Genomic DNA, 21,806 nt, shown 5'->3' with positions numbered 1-21,806 from the left:
ATAACTTTAACAAAAAATAAAGTCAAACTTTTGCGCGTAGACACCCCCATAACCATACCTTTTCTTAAAGAGCATTCCAAGCCGCAATGATTTAAACAATAAAAAACATAGGTCATCCAATATGTAAGAAAGAACTCAATGCGAATCAGCGGTCACTGTTTTATGGCCATCTTTTTACCGGCATCTCTCCAGTTGATGATGGTTTCCCGCCAACTGTCAAAGTCTTATGTAGTCTCCAACCTAAAAGCAAAACAGGGAATTTGTAGTATACAACAATGTTTTCCCTACCACATGAACACAGAAATATTCAAAAATAAAGTCATGGCAAGTGCCCGTACAGAGAATTGTGTCTTCAAATAAATGAAGATTTTGTTTTTAGAGGGTATAGCATTGAACACCAAAAGTATTTAGTGTATTGTAACCTTATGTGACCTATAGAATGGATACTGATAACAAAAATATTGAGTTGTGATTATAGCATCATCGGTGTTGCTATAAATATATCCTCGGTTTAATAAATTGCCGCAACACCCCTTCACTTTAAATATTTAGATGTTTCCATTAAGAGGGCCGATACTACGGACACACTTGCTAGAAACGCAGATATTGCAAGTACTTTATTTGGATAATTTGCACATATCGAAACTCTTAAAATCGCATAAAGATATAAAAAAAAGTGAACAATAAGACTTGTAGCAATAGTTTAAACACGATACAGCACACATTGAATAGCATAGTCATATATTTTGAAATTTACCTGTAACAATAAAAACTTCTAATTTAATGAAAGTAAAAACACTCTTTATGCTATAATTACAATAACGGAGAACATTGGACATATTTACTCGATCAATTAATTCTGAAAACTGAAGAATAGTAAAAATAATGCTCGGATATATCTATTTCAAAATTGTTATGGACAATAATATTGCATTTTAATAAATACATAAATATGAGCAAACCATTATAGAAGATAAAAATAACTGCTTATATCACAACACAAATATATATGTTCAAAAGAAACATATGTGTTTATATCTGATGACAGTAACCAATGACAACTCGTCATTATTTCTTATTAAGCCTTCTCTCATTTGTCATCTTCCATTTCCAGTGGTAACAGATATTTGCAAAAGTTACTCATGCGGCGACACTGGAAAAGAAACACGAAGATGTTTTGTGTATAGTATAATGCTAACGTACATTTGTATTTGCGAGTTGCATTTAACATGCAAATATAATTGTATACGCGTTTTTCTACCCTAGTCATACTGTATATACAAGCGTGTACATACCGTTCTTGCGAGTCTGTTTATATTTCCGGATACAGATAGCAATCAATCCAAAGATAACTGTTCCGACTAAACCTCCAATAACCACTCCTGCTATCCACAAGGTCTTGCTTGATTGTGGTTGTGGAGCTGTCCCAACAAATTGATGTGTATTATATAATTTAATTATTATTAATATATATACACAAAAGGCGTGGTGTAAATTGATAAAATCTAAAATATGTTTTTTCTTGTGATTGTATCAATATTATCTGCATATTTAGTTTGCAAAATCGGTATTATATTTATTATTTGGATTGTTTTATTTGCATGCAAAAAGAGTGAGAATATATATGTACATGTCAGTTAAAGTGTATTTTTTCGGTCATATGTGAAATACACATTCAAGATGATATTCGAATGGACAGGGCATGTTTGTTATACATTCTTTTAATTTGTGTACAAAAATCATAGCTACATATCACCTGAAAATACACGCATTTTTTTACATCTGTATCCACCATAACTTAATGGTGTAATCATTGCAACGAACGTAACTTAATTAGTTGATACTTACAAAGAACCTCGACTGTAAAATTTGTACTATTTTGTCCTTCAACGGTTGAGCCATTCGTTGGTGTCATTATGTTTCCAACAGACAATTGATATAAACCACTGTCGTCCATCTGTGCGTGTGGTATACATAAGTTGCTACTCGATACAGACATGTTCTTGGGGGTTGTCCAATTGTAATAATAGGCAGGAGGGTTGCTTCTGCTTGTACACGTGACGCACAGTTCATTTCCCTCTTGGATTCGTATGACATCTTTAACGGTCTCTCCTTTGTGCTGGCATTTGGGTTCCTCTGACGAATCTATAACAGACCAATTGTTTGTCCCTTTATTTCACTTTTAAATTTCACGAGTGCAAGCATAAACATAGTTCTTGGCAAACGATACAAGAAATGTTTTTTAAACGAAAATATCTCGCATGTGTAAAATTCACATTTAGACTATGAATCATTTGTAGTTAAACTGATACAATAAAAACACAAACTGATGATGCTATTTGTTTACATACATAAAACATCGATGATGACCTTGCTGGTATTGAACTGTGGCCCCACATTGCTTGCGGTGCAGTACACAATGACAGTATTGTTGTCCCTGGTTGGACTTAGAGTCAGTGTACCTAACGTCGTTGACATTCCATCGGTCGTGTAATTTCCCTCGGACTGACCATCGGCGAATCGTATTTCCCCTAGAGTTTCACAACTCATCTCGGAGTACGGTCGTCCTAATGATGTCTGAAACTGAATACTTACGTTTATGTCCGCAAGTACCTTCAGCGGAGATGGAGTAAGCATGGCTACGCTGGATATACCGACTGACGATATGCAAATAATCAATTATATTATAAAACAATGCTCTTCATGGCAATAAATACAGAACTTAAATCTTATATACGTTAATCAAAATTTTCAAAACAATGGACATATCTTTTCATAAATATAATTTTGACGAAGTTAATAAGAACAAGTTTCAAGTTTTAAATGCTTTACAACACTCGATTGCAAAAACCGTATTAATCTTGATAATCTTGATAATGAAATGATGTGCGGAAGCACAAATTGTAATATTAATGTCATGCAAGAACTTAATTAATAGACGTACCTTGAACATAAATAGTTGTGTTCTCACTAGTGATATTACTTCCACCTGTTACCATTACACAATTCCAAACATTATTGTGAATGTTCCTTTGTAATCTTTTCAGCGTTATTGCAAATGAATTGTTCCCCCAGCAGTCGGCGCTAAACTTGGTTGCTCTGCTTAGTTCGCCTGTCACATAGCATTGCGTTGAAATAGAGCCCATATAATTGCCGTTTTCATTCCACAGAACTTCGACGATATCTGCTGAACCAAGCCATGTGCAACTTAGTGTCAGGTTTTCACCCTCCAGAACTGTTGCAGTTGGATGTGGCAAGATTCTAGCCTCCTGTGCACCTGCGATATAAAAATAATGCATGTTCTATGGCGTAGATTTTACCATGACAACTTGGTCCTTCTTTGTTTATTTATTTGTTATATCTTGTGATAAGCAAAATACGCAAATATTTCCCGTGTGAACGGACACTTATATATTTTTATGACACCAAATCCCTGGTAAACAAAAACAAAATAGTTCATAAACACCTATTGATAATTAAATTTCAACGATAAAAAGTTTTGTTCATAACACACTTTATAAGCTCACTTATACAGCCGAGTGTTCAAGTAAATGTGTGTTTGTTTATAATTAAAAGAATGGTTTACTCGAGTAATTAGCTAAAAAGTAAGGTTTGGACAATTACCATAAACACGTGTCAGCAAAATTAAACACAATTGAAATGTCTTCATATCCATCATATATGATTACGACAGCAAAGCATTCACTTTTTAAACCGATTAATATAAGTGCCGATACACATGTATACTCAAAGACTCTTTCTTTGTTTAGACTAAAATCACAAACCTGCGGTTTTATAAGGATGACATCCGATGTAAGTCACGCCTTATCATTCATTTATTTAACAAACGCGATAGGGGTCAACCGTATCGTATCACACCAAGGAAATCCAGGCTGCAATAATACAGACACGAATTTCCTCCTTAATGGATACCTCTAATCTGATAGTTTAATCATAGGTATACGTAATTAACATTGAAAGATATAATTCGTGACTGTTAACTGGTAGCATCACTCGGTAATCAAGAGATCGTTAACTTACCAGAAATGTGATAGGCAGGGATTTCCGGAAGAGTGTTTCGTTTTAACACTGGGGCGCAATTGTCAAATGATGTCCGTATAGCATTCGTGGATTTGATATACATATCCGTGTTTAGATATAAAAAATAAATAGTATGAAAACACATACTCTGGATTTTACCCCATGTTTATCGAAACTAAATGCCATGTTAACAATGTGTTATGTTTTACATTTGTATATATGTAAATAAAACTATTCACAAATCGAACAAACATGTTCACTGTGTATCTGTATACTACACTTTCATATTGCGTTCATTCGCATGTATATTTTTTATTTCAGTGACAGAATGATAAATGTTATTTACCATAAGCACGCTGAAGTATATGCAGACTAAACGTTAATTGCTGTATTCCAAGTAGACATCTTTGAAAGTGCTTTAAATGCTATATAGAATATCATTTTGATATGCATAATGAGTTTAGAGTGGTAAATTATAATAATATGGGCCGTGCTCTGTGAAAAAGGGGTTTAATGCATTTGAGTGAAGTGTCGTCCCAGATTAGCCTGTGCAGTCTGCACAGGATTATCAGAGACAACACTTTCCACCTAAACTAGATTATTGCTAAGAAGAGACTTTCTTTAAACGAATAATGTCATAAAAGCGGAAAGTGTCATCCCTGATTAGCCTGTGCGGATTGCACAGGCTATTGTGGGACGACACTTAACGCACATGGATTATGCCCAGTTTTCTCAGAACAGGATTCATATTATCAATAAATTATGGCTTCAAACCATAAATATTACAACATATTGCTGTTGATTAGGCAATAATTGATTTGTTTGATTTTTTTTATATAAATTAAGTTTACACACATTTTGTCCATGTATGTATAAATTATTTTTATTTCGTCTGAATAATGACATTACAATTTCATTTGATAATTAATTTCACTTAATGATTAATATACCTCATCTTGTATGTTTTAAGTTGCTTAACAAACTGATCTATTTCCTCACGTGCTAGTTGGGATACCCTTCACATACACGTACTTTTAAATTATACTTTATTAAGCTTTAGTTTTAGAATATGGTCTAGTGTATAGCTGTTTTGCTAACAAAACTCTGATATTTTGTATCACTGTCGATTAAAGTGTTTTTGTTTACAAACATGGAAATGCCATTTGAATCGCCGGCTGATTCCTCAGAATTTGCTGTACAAACTGGCGAAACAGTCGGGTCTCGGGTCACCGGAAATTCAGCACGTTCTCAGTGATTGGCTGAGACAATAGCGATCCAAAGTGCCCGTGCTAATCTAGATCACCTGTGCTCCGGATCACGTCTGTCCTTAAAACGAACCTCCGTTGTTTTATAGATTGATTCAGTCTACGGTTACTTTGACTGAACAGTGATTAATCGAGATGACTTGAAAGGTTTACTCAACATTATAACGTCAAAGTATTGATTAATAGTATTAAACGATATGTTAGGTGATTGATGTCTTGTAGAACCTATATACCAAACATAAGGACATGACTTGACTTTATTTTTGCCCAGTTGTATTCATGACATATTTATGTAACAATGAATTTCGAGGAGTAACACAAATTAAAAAAAATATTTTTTTTATAACATGCCTTTATGGCCATTATATTCTGCTTTGAATTTACCAAACTAAAAATTCATTACGCTTATTTCACTTACTCCACGCTGTTGCAATATATTTATGTTACAGTAGGTATATGACAGCAAGTTTTTTGTGTGTGCTGTAAATTCGTATTTAAAATCATTTAGTGACGGTCACCAATCTGATTGAATATGTATATTGATGAAAAAGGGCAATGCAATTTACAATATGTGTTAAGATTGTTTAATTAAAACACGTCTCTGTGTAGACGTTGTAAACGTGGATCTTTTTGTCTATTTTTTCGATATAGTATTGAATCAAGGATTATGTATCTTAATTATGTTTTCAATCATTTAATGATATCGTGTGTACATTTTACAGTCCTGCAGTTTGATCAGTATTGTTTGTAGATGATGCGTTCAATATACAGATATAGGATCTGGAACGAGTTGTCATATCATACCATATTTTATTAAAATAGTTCAGGAACGAATTTCCTTGACGAGTTTAATAAAATATGGTATGCTATGACGACGAGTGTCAGATCTTTATATCACATGCTTTTAAATGAACAAATTAAATAAATATTTACGCAAACATAATGATAAATCCCGAATGTTGTTTACATTTTGTGACGTCATTTGACGTTGCAACGTCATTTCAGCAAAATAACAAAATGCAATTGGTCAATCGAACACAAACTAAGCCAATGAAAACGCTTAAAAAGTATATTACACATGTGTAAGATTAAAATATTCGTTATGGTTATATTACATGGGAAACAGGGTATGGCATGTGATAAATTCATATACTTGTGTGGGTCATTTATATGGCATAAGGATAGCTACATTGGTGACAGTTCACATTAAAAGGCGAATCTACATAGTAAATGTTGACAGTGAAATTACGATTACAAAATTCGGTTTCATTTTATGCTTTATATTTTGAAGTATTCATTTCAGATTTCTTTTGGAATGCATCTATTCCACGAGACCATATCTGCTCGTACTGCTCAATCATATTGTCGGTAATACTAACTATATGTAACGTCGTCTTAAGGTCTAATTTAAGAACCTTTCATCTCCGGCTAAGCTCGTCCATGTCTAGATTTTTAAGAGTTAAAAGGCTATCCAATAATGTGAGGATGGTAATAAAACATATAAACAAGCACAGTTGCTTTTGTACAAATACAATTAAAAATAAACAGTGTTTTCTGTATGATTTGTTTGCGCTGAGCCCTCGATACTCACGAAACAAGACATCCCTTTTAAAGGAGTAAGGGTTTTGAAGATTTGATAGACCATTTTCGAATTTCAAATGCGTTTGAACGCGAAATTTTCCAAGAGAAATTTTGCCCCAGTATTGAGCCCAGTTATAGCTGCATGCATATGGTCTGGGTCCAGGGACGTTTTATTAATCGTTTAAATCATTCACACATTATCATGGGCTGAACAGAGTTACGTCTGAACTCTTTTCGAAATTCCGCCGATTTATCTGGGATGCCATGTCGGTTCTTCTTAGGTGTATGTCATCGTTTCTTCTATGACGTGGAAAAGGACCGGCTGTTTAGGCTCATCTAAACTTTTAAGGATATACAACATTAAGCCTTACATAGAGAATAATAGGTTAGTGTTGATTATAGATCAGGTTTATCATGCGAGGCTTAGAAAACAAAAAGCACGAGCCTTGGCGAGTGCTTTTTCGTTTTCGTGCCGAGCATGATAAACCTGATCTATAATCAACACTAACCTATTATTCTATTTATCCCACTTTTTTATTCAGTAAACCTTTTTATTTTAACAAAATTAGTTTTCATTAGTTTGTCGTACTTTGATAATGACTGTAGTGTAACCAAGATCAGTGTATTACTCCGCGTTCCAAAAATAACCGCTGATCAAATTGTCATTTAAAATAATCAGAATATCGTTCTGTGACAAAGAATCGTGCGTTACTAATAACAATTTTATTCATATTGAATTGCAAATCTAAAAGTTTTATAACATTAATATAACATTTAGTTGTTCAATACAAGGAACTACATTTGTATACAACGTAGCCTAACACCACACACAATTCACTTTCGATGTTCAAACTATCAACTAGAACACGAGGTGCAAAACATTTGCTTCTTTGTTGTAATATGTGGTTATTTCGTGACGAAATAACAATAACAACTTGGATTTAATCTAATTATTCACATTAAAATTTTGAATGTGGAAAGTGGCACCAAAGAATTGTGAGGCAAAGTTGTTCGAACGAGAGAAAGACATTTGCTGGTGAAGTGACTGGGTGGGACGAAAATCAAGATCAACTTGTTCAACGGTAGACAGTGGTTGTGTAGGCTGCATTTCGACCATAGTTTCAGTGCATGAAGGTGAACAAGAGGAAGCTGTTTGTTTGTTACATTTACTGGACTGAGCAAGAATGTTGGAACACTTTTGCTGCTGTTCAACAGATATGGTGGAATAATTGGTTATGGACTGGACATTTTTGTGCCCTGTTATGGCCATGATTTCAGTGGGTGGAATGTTTGCATTTCGAAGTTTTTGGACCAGGAATTTGCGAACTGAGTGGTTGGTTATTCTCTTGTGCTCGGGAAAGCCGGCGTCTTTTGCCATGGCCTTCAGCATCTGACCCAGCTTGTTGACACCCAATTGTTGACGCAAGAACCACTGGGATGCAGTGTCAATTGTGCGTGTTGCCAGGTAGAAAGGGTGCTGATCTGAAGAAAAATCAGATGGACGCATATTCGAGTACAGCTTGTAAATTAACACGGGATTTCTTGGTCCAGAAGTGCCGAACATCTTGGGAGACACTTTTCTTATGTCAGCGATGTTCTCTCCTGTGCGCGTTTTCGTTTGCCGCTCGTTTAACTCGAGATACTCGACACCATTCGAGTCTACACGGAGGCGGACGTCTCCCCACCTAACAAAATACAAGAATCTTAATTTAATGTCAGATATGAACAATAATGAAATACAGCATTTAAGTTGAAGCGGATGTACTTAGTGAATGGGGTGAAAAAATAATGAGAAAAATTGATACATATTTTGTGTGTTTGTGTGTAAAAATGTTTCTTACCGCAAATTGTATTGCTCCGTTGTACCTCGCAAGCCAAAATGAAGGCAGTTGTTCAACCAGACTGTATTTAACAAGGCTTTCGGAGACTCCGTGCCAAGGATCCCCTTCTCCCAGAGCAGATCGATGTCGGTATCACTCAGCGGATGGGCCTCCCTAGGACGGTTTCCCATACCCTAAATTGGTGATTTATATTTATTATACTGTTTCATTTAACTTTTCGACTATATTTTTTAATTTAAATTTATTTTTTGAGTATTCTATATTTCGTAGGCTTACAGTATTACTTTTAATGTGACTTTTAGACTTTTATTTATTAACTGCAATTTTATGTCGACAGGGTATTAGTTTCGTACAGACTACACTTGGGATTTTTTCCCAATTTTGTCATAAATGATACGTTTTCTGTTGAATATGTTATTTTTGCCAAATTTCTTTTAGTTATAACTGTTCATCTCAATTTTACCTGTTTCTTAAGACTTTTTTTCTTTGCATTGTAGGTGTCCCTTGTGAGTGCAAATTGGGCTCCAGTCCCTGTCATGACTGAACATCCATAGCGATGTCGTTTCAGGTACCTGTCAACACTAGCAATGATGCCACGGAGGGAGCTTGGTTTAAAATCTGTGCCATTTGACTTTTTAAGGGACAACAGGAAAGTGGCCAAATACTCATCAAGAAGAGTTGGTTCTATGTGGTGGATTTCTTTTGATTCAGCTTTTGACATAAGAAACCTTTTAAATTTGTTTATGTCAGACAAGGTCTTCGATACAGTCTTTTTATTTTCATTTTGGACAATGAAATCACCAACATCAGTGAGGTTAACATCTAAGAATTCTTTATTCTCATGCAGATCTAAAGTTGGGGGGAAGACATTGCTACTGGATGGTGCGTTACTACTGGGGCTGGTTTCATTCTCAATGGTCAATTCAATTTCATTTGTGAACAAAATAGATGGATCAAACCCATATTGTTCCTGGAACTGGCTTAGTGTTAATTCCACTTCAGTTGATTGTTGCTCATGTTCATTATTTATTTCATCCCAAGTTAATGAGAAATTGACTTTGTCAAATTCGTCAGACATTTTGAGGGGTTTACGATTTCGCAGACGATTGTGTTCTATAGTCAAAGGGGAGCAACTCGAACTGACTTCTTTAAAGGGGAGCAACAACAACAGAACCTATTTGCAACATAGTGTTAAATTTACATAATACTAGAGGTTTTAATAAAAATAAATGACAAAAAACACGGTTTTTTGCTACTTTTATTTGTTTTAAGGTCATTAAGATTGACAAACATTTGAGATTGTTTTTATTATTGATGCACTTGGCAAATACAGGCGACGAGGTGCGTGGGAAAAAGTAGTCCCGGTTCGGCAGTTGATGACGTCATTTCGTGCCATTGATTATAGCCTTGCCGTTGATTATAGATGAAATTTAATCAACGGGGCTTTAATCAACCGATTTCGGTGTAAAAGTGGGATAAATTGCCGTTAATATGATACTATTAAATATAACCCGGGTTTAATTCTACTTTTAAATGTGTATAACAACGTGTATTGCAGAAAAATCGGAACACACAATAAATTTTACCTCTGTCATTTTCGCCTCGATCCGTCTACAAAGCGACAGTAATACAGGATAGCAGGTTACGCAACGGTTAAGTCGTAAACTTAAGCAAACACATTTATTACTCGGTGACGACTTGCGATTCTTTACAAATGTAAAATGTATTTAACAGGTGCGTGCATTTAATATTTTTAATTATACGGACACATGTACGTTAATTACTCTAAACTCTACGTCTTCGTGTAATTAAATTCTACCAAGAAACTGACAATCTAATAAAACTAAAAGAAATTTCCGGCAACGTGAATCACATCTTATAAACTTAAGATTCAAATTTGGATTTATTTGTTGAACATTTCAAAATAGGTAACTTTCAACAATAAATATAAAGCCATGATTAGTAAATACATATTAAATGCAACAATACATTAATCCACATTTTATGAACACAAGTGGCACTCAGTATCAATAATATATAAAAGATCATATTCAAACGAACCAAAACTGAGATGAACGCTAAAGCCAATGAGGTTTATATATACTGGCACAACATATTCAGGTTTATGAGCAAGGAAGATCAACGGAGTCTATATATTAGGATGAGTCACAGGATTCAATGATTAATTCGCGCAAATGTCGCTTTGATATTTTTGATGTTCAACCTAATACACGCGATAACAGATCGCGCACAATTAATAATGATTACGCTGACCGTTTCAAAGATGAACATTGCTTTGAGCTGTACTGCATGAAAATGAAAAACAGTTTGAATATCAATAACAATAATATGCATTAGGATGCATGTTTCCAAAAAATTAAATTAAAGTCTATATCAACACCAATTTCCAGTCTTGCTTTCTGAAGACGATTCAGGGCACAATTAAAATTAAACAGTGGATTAGCGTAATAATGTCGCGTTCATATATTCGAATATCAAACTGTTAAGAAGTGTGTGTACTATTCTGGTTCCCGTCGTACTATAATATTTTAGTACTTCAGGCAACTGGAAAATGGCGGCGCACTACGTATGTATTAATTAAAAATATTAAAAGTTTGGAGTAAGTGAAAATCCTTCATGCTTTTGTTAAGGTTTAGTTATAGGTATCGATCCGTCTATTGTTTTTTTTTTCGAATCACTTATGATTTAAGAGATAAAGTTAAAGAGAGGCCGCATCATGTGGCGTCTCATCAGGGTCTACGCTGTTTGCAAAGGCCTTTTTCTAGACGCTAGGCATAAATGGGTTAAAGTGACTTCACATTACACATATTTTGTTTATATCCATCATATATGCGAGAATTTATGCATGGTCTGCATTCGATACAAATATATGCAACTGTTCGAATACATGCAATATATTTGCACATCAAATTTAAATGACTTTCATTTAATTTTAAACTGTCTGTATTCTATAAAAATATAATATATTTAACTGTTTAAAGTCTATATATATTAAGTCAATCATCAAAAACTTGTTAAACATAATTGCGTTAATTATTCTTATATCACAATACATTGTACCCATTTGGTACACAATGTTATATGCTTTATAGGCATATTAAGTAACCTACAACTCACAGCTGACCAAACCCATTACGCATTAATTAACACTAGGTTGTATTATTATTTAATGTTTACATTTCACTGAATGCTATAAGACAAAACTTCCAGCGAATAACATTTACTTCAACGCATTGTCTTCGATGCAACAAAACGCGCCTACCAAAAGATAGTATGTGATATTACACATTTAAGTTCCCTTATAACAGACGCACTTATCTTTTGAAGAACATCAAGTTGAAGTGTTTATTAAACGCAAGCAACATTTCAGATGAAATGAATAAATAAAAATAAGCAAAACGTTATTCTGGTCATTACGATGCCCGTATTCGTTGGCGCACCTGAAAAAAACGAAGCAGCGGCATTACATATGTCATAATATATGCTTCGATTGTTTTAAATCTATTGAGATTTTCAAAACAAAAAAATTAATTCATCTAGTACTCACAGCTTTGCTAGTGTTACAAAATATGACATAATGTTAAATGTGAGCCACTTACCACGAACGAACACAAAAACATTGTGCGCGAATGTTGAAGAGACACTTGGACCGCCAGTAGGGACCATGGTGTTTCTGGCCTCAAATGTAAAGAGTCCTTCATGTGACTTCCGTATGGTACCCAGTGTAAGATTCTGTCCAAAGATGGTCCCACCGGGAAAGGTCCATGTATACTCAGGAGCTGGATTGCTTTCACTGGAGCACGATATGAAAAAGGTACTTCCCTGGTCGACAGTGATAGTCGATGCGTTTGTTTCATATCCATTTATGCTGCATATGGGTTTAGTTGTAGGATCTGTAAGAAACATTTTTTTCACAACTATTTCTAAATATTATAAGCAACACAAATATGTGCGTTTCATATGTTTTTGCAAACAAGCATGTTAAGTGTTTGTCATAAATTCTCAGTATTTTTTTTATGATCCGATTACAAATATTTGTCATTTAATCATGTTACCGTATTAATCAGATTAATGTGTGCTCTACTTTAATCAGTAGTGCTAATGCGCTAGAACCTCATTCTAACGATTTCAGAAATGCTTACGTGCTATTTAATAAACATTCACGTAAAATGAAAAGAAGCAATGCGTCTCTATATTATTGTGAAAAACACTCGAAATGCTGATTTCATAAAGAAAACGTTTTTACACTGTAATATGCATACGTACACATAACATTCAGCGAAGGTTTCCTTGTGGAGTTTGCAGCATAACCACGACTTTGTGCTGTGCAATATACAATACAGCCATCATCTTGTTTTACTGGCACAAGCGTTAGTAAACTCAATGTAACAGTTTCATTACGCGAGCTAGAAGACTGATAAGTGGTCTCCACAGGTAAGGCCCCAGGTGCGCTGCCGTTCTTAAACCACCTCACCCTTGGTGCTGGTATAGAGGGCGATGTTAAACACTGGAGCTGAGTGGATACGCCTGCTATTACAGATATGCTTTCGAGGTCTGGGGTCAGCGTGACAGAAAAAAGTCCATCTGGAATTTAACGACGTAAGTTTTGCATGGTTATAAAGAAATACTAACAAGTACATATAAAGTAGTACATACGTAATTTCTTATACTGCGACATACATGACAGTAACCTCGTACTACTGTCTTGATATGCCCCTGCACATGATGTATTACTTAAAGAAACATCTTAGACTGTTCACTTTGTAAACGTATACAATCATTTACACATTCAATAAACGCTAAACGTGAGGAATGCGTTCCCTAGCATCTTATATTGCAAACTATTAAAACCATTACACAAACATTGTACTGAACCGATGTGTCTTGATCTTAATTCAACGCATAAGTTAAAAAATGCGTTAATGCAAATACAATCAAACATTTAAATTATCTATGTGTTTAAGTAAATTAAAACAAACAACAGGTGGATTTACGAAAACGCAAACAGAATTGAGCCTTGTTTTGAGAGAACTGGGCTAAATGCCTGTGCGTAAAGTGTCATCCCAGATAATCCTGTGCAGTCCGCATAGGCTATTCAGAGACGACACTTTCCGCCTAAACTTGATTTTCGGTAAGGAGGAACTTCCTTGAAACTAAAAATACCATAAAAGCGGAAAGTGTCGACCATGATTAGCCTGTGCGGACTGCACAGGCTAATCTGGGACGACACTTTATTCACATGCATTAAGCCCAGTTTTCTCAGAATGCGGCTCAATGAAAAACAAACTTGCCCTTAAGCACAGTATACTCACACGATGTCTGGAAGGCGGTGCTCAGGTAACATATTAATGTTAATACCCCCGTTATTTTCGCCATGATTTTGTCACATGCACTATAATGTTCGATACCATAGTTAGATACTAACGTTAACCTTTTTACTAAATACTGTATTCCACTAAATTTCCGAAGTTGTAATCCTCTCGCGCATAACATTACATTTAATATACTTTCCTTTATTACAGCTACCTGTATGCAGTCCCAGCCGTTTAACATCTCCCAGATTCCACAGACCATTGTGTGCTTATCTCTATAAAATGAATCCCACATTTCATAACTTACACTGCCAAAGAAGCATTCGGCTGCTTAAAACCGTATGTTTTGCGGTTCAACTTCTACTACGCATACGTGAACGGGGTAGTTTATTCACATTATATATATATCATATTCGTTTACGAAACACACATATGGTTATTGAACAAATATGATTTAACATAATGTAATTTACGTGTTTTGTATTAGACTATGATAATTGTTTTAGGTAGCGTTGGATTTACAATGTTAATGCAATCCCAGTCTCATTGTTAGAACAACAAAATTAGCATACGGAAATAATTGTAATAACGCTAAAACGTCGTAATCTTTATTTCATTGGCTATATATTTGCTAATATAATTATACACTGATAATGTATCATTATTTAGTTCCCAACTGATTGCGTTACCGAAATGCAACATGTTCATTAAGCTTTTCGCCTTTTTCGACTGCATGCTTTGTTCCATATTTCTGGGTTTAATTAAGAAACGTTCAGGAACTATCCCGTAACCTTGTAGACTATACAATCCCCATTATTTGAATGGCTCAGAACCACAGGCACGATTTAGACAGTCTCATATTCAGTTAAGCCTTTCGCTTGTACGCACATGCTAACGCATGTCTTTGATCTGAAATACCCCGTTATTTAATGAACTAAACGAAATTGTAAAAAACAACGGCTAATGATAACGGCCCTTTCATACAGCCACCCTTGCAGATCCATACCTTAAACCATCAAAGGCACGTGTGACCGCTAACGCCTCATGTGGAGACCAAGGCTCTTGTGTCTGCGTCCCGGGACATGACCTAAAAATGCACATACAAATAACCTTGTCAATCGGAATCAATGAGGCACTTGCGTTATACAAATTACAATCTTCAATAACTTTTTTGTAATTGATAAGGCATCTTAAGGATTTATACCGAGATTAAACGGATATCAGTAGATCATCCTGCGCGTAAGGATAATGTCGAATTAGTATGGTAAATGCACACACCTTTCAAAAATTCGACCGAAAACATACACAAATCAGCCGTTGGCCGCCATTTTGAACACCAGTTTACATATTACTCACTTACGCCACACCAGTTTCATGGTACGATGTACCCCCCACCCTGCTCTTGCAGCCAATATCGACGAGAACGCCGTGTGTGACAACCAAGAGGGCTTTTGACGGATTAACATGCGTCTCTAGCTGTGCTGCGATAATTGTGCGTGTTTGCTTGCTGTTTAAACTTTAAAGCGATTTTATTTACAATAATTATGAAAATTACTTAACCGTTTAACTGGTATGATCGGTTATAAAACGCACGTCGTACTATCTGGCTACATAGATCTCTCATAATATTTCGATAAGTGTACCTAGTATGAATGCGTATAAATACTATACATACAGAACGGTTGATCAGAAACGTGCACACGTGCATTTTTTCAAAATAATTTCATACAATTTAACCTGCAGACCTGTTGATCCACAGCGCGTAAACGTGTACTATTCTTTACTTTACCACTTAATTGAAGTCTGCCTGATATAACGGTACCTGATATATATTTTTGATATAATGTCAAGAGGAAGTTGCTATCAGTGAATGATATGAGGTAGGTCATATTACACGCAATCAATAATAAAGACATCACTTTTGTTAAAATATAATACGATTTACATAAAAAATACAATAGCTTGATGTAAATTATTGTATACACAAAATGCAAGACACATATTTAACCAATCTTAAGCGCAAGCGGTCACGACGTCATGATTACCACGTCAAATGTCATTTTCATTGGCATGCAGAGTTGTAGCGATTATTTGCCATTTACAATTGGGACGTAGAGGCATGAACAACATACATTTTAACCGCTTGGCATCACCATTCAAATTAAAAGCGAGACAAGTGTATATATTACAGTTTATTTATCATTTAACAACTCAAAAAATGTTCTTGTATAAATTATGTTTTGTATAGGGTAACATTTGCAATTTATTACACTATCGTATACCATTCACTTGTATATATTGATATTAATAAAGAACAAACTTAGTCCTAAATATGCATAATAAAGTTTCATATTTCGGTTGAATTTACTTTAATTTTTTAATTTTCAACACAGAGCCACTGCTTTGTGTGTGTGTACCTTTTTATCAAAATCTGACGTCGGATTGCAAGTTCAACAAATGAATCTATTAAAAGGAACTAAACTTGCAACTTCGCATACACAAGTTGTCTGTTTTTACTTTTCTACAAATACATAGTGATCTCCACTCTCTTGTTAAGAATATGTAGATAATTACAGGTTACTGCCATATCGTGTTTTAATATATTATGTGAGGCTTACAATAAAATAACACGGAGGCTGGTTGAGTTTTTTTTGGCGTGACAGTCTGATATATTACAAAACAATAGTGCTGCAACTTGTGGTGTATCATACCTCTATGCCCAATTTTTAAACAAATAAAAGCACTAACTCGCTACTACTGAACGAATTGAGGGAATGAATATTCTGTATTGACGTTTTCATATTGACGTCATAAGCTTCTAAACTTATTATTTTTAAACAGGTGGGCATTAAATGCAGTAAAACATTTCGCTTATCCGCAGACAGCAGTCTTTTTCAGGAATATACATACAATTAATAAATGTAATTATAATAAAACACACTTTGTTTTTTACCTTTATTTTTGTTAACATCATATTTCAGCATTTGTCTTCTCACATTTTACATTTTAAATATTATTAGTCTGTCAAAATACTGTCTGTTAAACTGCTGTTCAATGAATTTATAAACATAAACTACACTTTTGGTAAATAAAGAAGTTTCGCTCTATAAATATAATGATCTAAAAATAGGCTGTTTCAAACTATATAATTTCCACAATGTGCTGTTTTACGATCGAGTCGTTTATACCAATATGATAAAAATGTATATATACAGGTACAGCATCATGGTATTATAAAATGATATTTAAAGGGAAACCACTTTCAGAAAAACTCTGCATTCAGAAGTATTGATAGTCTCCCATTCATCACCCGCAGATCTCCCAGAGATCGCTTCATATGGTATGCCTTATATGCATGAATTCTTCTACACAAACGCTAATTATGTCCACATCTTGCCTAATAGACAATTTAGGAAGTCCCGAACGTTCATGAGGCACACCTAACTCTGATTGCAACCCCAACGGTATCTTTGAATGAACTTCGAGTTACCTTCCGACGACATTCATTGTTTCCCTGCTTGTGGTAATATGCAAGAGCTACGGTTCTACTAATTTTCAAACTTAAGCTAAATAAAGTTTTCCAACCTACGTTTTTTTTAACTATAGCATAAGTATTTGTTCCCATTTAGAAAATCTTTCCCATTGTAAAAGTAATGCCAACATCGCTTTTCAATTGTATAATTGGCTTTTACGTTTTAACATGGCTTGACTAATGTTGAGTTACATTTTGAATTCACCTTTGGTTAAATGGCACTTAACTAGCATTGGCGATTTCTAATAGGCATGCATGTTCTAACTAATATTAACATCCGATTTACATTTAGTTTATTCGCGAGCTGAACTGGCGTTGGAATATCAATTAACAAAAAAGTGTTTTGTATGAATTTTAAATAATTATTAACCTCATTTAAATTGGAATATCCACAGAAATCGTTTGTGTAGTTAATGGTATATCTCGAACAAGTGACGTAATCAAACAGTGGTGTAACGTTATGATAAATTTAAATATATAAATTGGATATTATTAATAAATATTTCATTGCAAATTATTAATAATATAATACATGAATTTTGGAAATTAATAATATATGTTCAATTATAAAGAAAATGAATCTATAACAAAATTATAGAAATGTGCTTAAAATATTTTGCAAAAACAGACGAACCTTAAAATTCAGTGTTAGAATATTTAGATCAATAAATTGAAAGGTCAGAGAGTGTCATAACAGATCAAATAATAGCGGCCAGAATAATTGCAGTAGTACATTATAATCAAGTCCGATTATCTTTAAAGTCCGTCGAACTGGCAAAATGTGATAATTGTAAGTGCAATCTGATAGCCTCTAGCATTAATAATTTAGTCACACTACTTCCTGGGAGTGTCATTGATTCAGTACATTCCATGAACAATAAGCGATTATGTGACACATAATTAAATATTACATGATTGGATCTTTCTCGATCCGTTCACCTCAAAATCTAAGCGAATAGTTCTCTATTCTGACAAAACATCTACATTTTGTTGATAGGTTACTTTGCATAAAACTCAATTATAATTTCGATTGGTAATTAGTGTCCGTTTCTGCACGTGCTTATTGTTGATTGGTTGAATCGCTAAATGTACTGAATCAATGACACTCCCAGGAAGTAGTGTGACTAAATTATTCACGCTTAACCCTTTTAGCGGAAGTTATTGATGGGTTACTCAGATTAAAATGCTAGAGGCCATCATATTGCACTTAAAACTACAAATAAAGGATCCAAGCAAGCAACAGGTCACACCTATAGAAACGTGCATCTCAGCGAACTGGCGGATCTTATAGCTGAGATTTTAAAGGACCAAAATAGGCCCACTGGCAAAATATTTTAAGCACATTTCTGTAATTTTGTTATAGATTCATTTTCTTTATAATTGAACATATATTACTAATTTCCAAAATACAAGTATTATATTATCAATAATTTTCAATGAAATATTTATTTATAATTTCGAATTTATATATTAAAATTTATCATAACGTTACAGTGGGCATTATTATTGGCAGCCACTCCCATGTGAAGCTTTCAGTACTTCATCAGTTATAAAGGAACGTGTCATTGCGACGTAGGCGTTCTACGAAAACATATTTGTATATACTTGAATAAACCGTACTTAATTCCAAATATATAACAATTGACTATAAACATGAGCATGAAATTCGTTGACAGGAAATAATAAGTGTAAGTAGATTGGTATTGATGCACTTCCGCCATATACTCAAGAATACGTTAAAAAATATGATCTAATATTACTTTCTAAAACTTGGCTTAACAAAAAGCAACTGATTAACACTGACATTAATGGGTATATTAGCTACCATGTTTACGGTAAAAAAACTTTCTGGTACAAACAAAGGTCGCTTTAGCGGTGGACTTTCAATTTATTATAAAAATGAGTTATCAGATAATATATCCATTGTAGAAACTAATCAATATGAAATAGTGTGGCTAAAATTAAAACAAGATCTGTTTTCTGTAGTGTCGGATATGTATCTGTGTCTTACTTACATCCCACCTGTCAATTCGAAAGTTTTAATTGACCAAGATTTCGATTTTTTTTATGAAATTGAGACAGGGGTTGAGAAATATGAGCAGCTCGGAAAAACATGCATACCGGGTGACCTCAATTCCCGAACAAGCAACTTATCAGATATACTTGAATACGATAAGTACCTTGACTGTTTTGAAGAATTAGATACAGAAAATACAAATAAACATTTCCCAGTAATACGCAACAATCCGGACAAGGTAATTGATTGTAACGGTAAAAGGCTAATTAATCTATGCAGGGCTACTAATCATATTATTGTTAATGGTCGTCTCAACAAAGAGCAGGACAATCAATTTACTTTCGTCTCAAATAGAGGCTTGAATATAACAGATTATCTTATTATAAATGCAAACTATGTTGATAATATAAACGAATTTCAAATACTCAATTGGCAAAACTTTTCGGGTCACGCAGGTGTTTACTTTTCTTTAAAATGTAACACCAAAACTAGACATATTACAACCGGTGAATACAAAGAGGAAACTAAACTTGTTTTTAACTCATGTTTTGTTGAAAATTTTCTAGACTCATTGAAAGAGAATATCAATTTGTTAAATGTAAACAAAGAAAACATTAATTGTGAAATACAACATTTAACTAGCTATATTTATGACAATGCAGCAACAATTTTTGGAAAAAAAGTAAATATTAACCACGACAAAATTTTTCGAAACAAAGCAGATTCCCAGAAATGGTTTGATTATAACTGCAACACAGCTAAAAAAAATTCAAACGCGCACGAAACATATTCAATAAATTAAAAACAGCTGAAAACAAAGCACACTTTGTAAATATGAGAACAAAGTACAACAAAATACGAAAGAAATCTAAAGCAAAATACAAAAAATCAGAAAGTGTAATACTTGAAGATATAGCAAAATCAAATCTAAAACATTTCTTGAAATCCTGAAAAAAATGCTACAAACAAGCACCAAACAAGGATGACAGTATAACAGTAGAAGACTTTTATACGCACTTTAAAAACTTATTAGGCGAACAACCCGAACAAATAAATGAAAATGTTGCCACCACCGAATCTACGGTTATTGATTTAGATAAAGAATTCACATTGAATAAGCTCAAGGCAGCCGTCTTCCATAAAGAAACAACACGTCTTGTGGGCCTGAAAATATATCTGCAGAACTAATTAAATCATCGTTTAATGTATAAGGACCACACCTCCTAGCAATAAACAACAAACTTTTCAACCATGCCGAAAACCCGAAAGACTGGGGCCTCGGAAACATCGTCCCTATATATATGGGCGGGAAATCAAATGAAACAAAAAACTATAGGAGTATAACCTTAAATAATATCCTAGCAAAAATATACTCACAATTGCTACTCAACCGTTTAACAAACTGGACAAACAAACACCAAAAAAAATCATTAACTGCCAGTTTGGTTATCAAAAGGGAAAAGGCACAACAGATTGTATATTTATACTAAACGCAATTATATAAAAATAATAAACTCAGGCCAAAAATTATACACCATTTTTATCGACTATCAACAATGCTATGATAAAATCAATCACACACTACTTTTGCAAAAATTGATATCGGACAAGGTGAGTTCAAAAATGATAAACGCTCTAAGATCAATGTATAGTATCGTAAAATGAGTAATTAAATTCAATCATAACTTGTCCGACCCAATTTCGATACACCAAGGAGTGAAACAAGGTGATTCCAGTTCATCGCTGCTCTTCATGATGTTCGTTAATGACATGTTGGAGAACATAAATACAGATTAAGATGGTTTATTCACTATAGACGAGTTGAAATTATTTCTTATTTTGTATGATGATGACAAATGTTATTCGCAACGTCACCAAACTCACTACAACACATGTTAACAGACATAGAAGCATACTGTGATGCATCGAAATTAAAAATAAATACAGCTAAAACAAAAGTGCTAATCTTCGAAAAAAGGAACACATTACACAAACATCGATATCTTTTTGTATGGTGAAAAACTAGAAGTCGTTACTTCCTTTAAATATCTGGGGGTATACTTATTTAAAAACGGTAACTTTAACAGAACACAAAAATTGAATAGCAGACCATGTGTCAAAATCAATGCACCGACTTTTCTCAGTGCTCAACATTTATGAATTCAGCACAAAAAGCAAACTTAAACTCTTTGATAT

General features: G+C 34.1%; 3 protein-coding genes across 3 annotated transcripts; all 3 read right to left on the bottom strand.

Moving 5' to 3' along the window:
- Positions 1-702: 702 nt before the first annotated feature.
- On the bottom strand, positions 703-3,750 carry LOC127859976 (uncharacterized). Its single transcript, XM_052397642.1, has 6 exons — positions 3,625-3,750; positions 2,945-3,277; positions 2,352-2,657; positions 1,849-2,145; positions 1,296-1,421; positions 703-1,153 (listed from the first exon to the last, which is right to left on the bottom strand). Exons 1-6 carry the CDS (start codon positions 3,677-3,679, stop codon positions 1,137-1,139), a joined length of 1,134 nt encoding a protein of 377 aa, XP_052253602.1. The 5' UTR covers positions 3,680-3,750; the 3' UTR covers positions 703-1,136.
- A 4,014-nt stretch (positions 3,751-7,764) lies between these two features.
- Positions 7,765-9,334, bottom strand: LOC127859978 (uncharacterized protein KIAA1958-like). The gene is made up of 3 exons (XM_052397646.1): positions 9,192-9,334; positions 8,729-8,901; positions 7,765-8,572 (listed from the first exon to the last, which is right to left on the bottom strand). Exons 1-3 carry the CDS (start codon positions 9,264-9,266, stop codon positions 7,834-7,836), a joined length of 987 nt encoding a protein of 328 aa, XP_052253606.1. The 5' UTR covers positions 9,267-9,334; the 3' UTR covers positions 7,765-7,833.
- Positions 9,335-11,903: 2,569 nt separating this feature from the next.
- Positions 11,904-14,256, bottom strand: LOC127859982 (pregnancy-specific beta-1-glycoprotein 2-like). Its single transcript, XM_052397657.1, has 4 exons — positions 14,062-14,256; positions 13,016-13,333; positions 12,349-12,642; positions 11,904-12,189 (listed from the first exon to the last, which is right to left on the bottom strand). Exons 1-4 carry the CDS (start codon positions 14,240-14,242, stop codon positions 12,116-12,118), a joined length of 867 nt encoding a protein of 288 aa, XP_052253617.1. The 5' UTR covers positions 14,243-14,256; the 3' UTR covers positions 11,904-12,115.
- Between the last annotated feature and the right edge of the window lie 7,550 nt (positions 14,257-21,806).

Source organism: Dreissena polymorpha, chromosome 15 (assembly GCF_020536995.1).
Source record: "Dreissena polymorpha isolate Duluth1 chromosome 15, UMN_Dpol_1.0, whole genome shotgun sequence".
In the NCBI taxonomy this organism is placed as follows: Eukaryota; Metazoa; Mollusca; class Bivalvia; order Myida; family Dreissenidae; genus Dreissena; species Dreissena polymorpha.
This window is presented reverse-complemented; position numbering and strand designations above follow the sequence as displayed.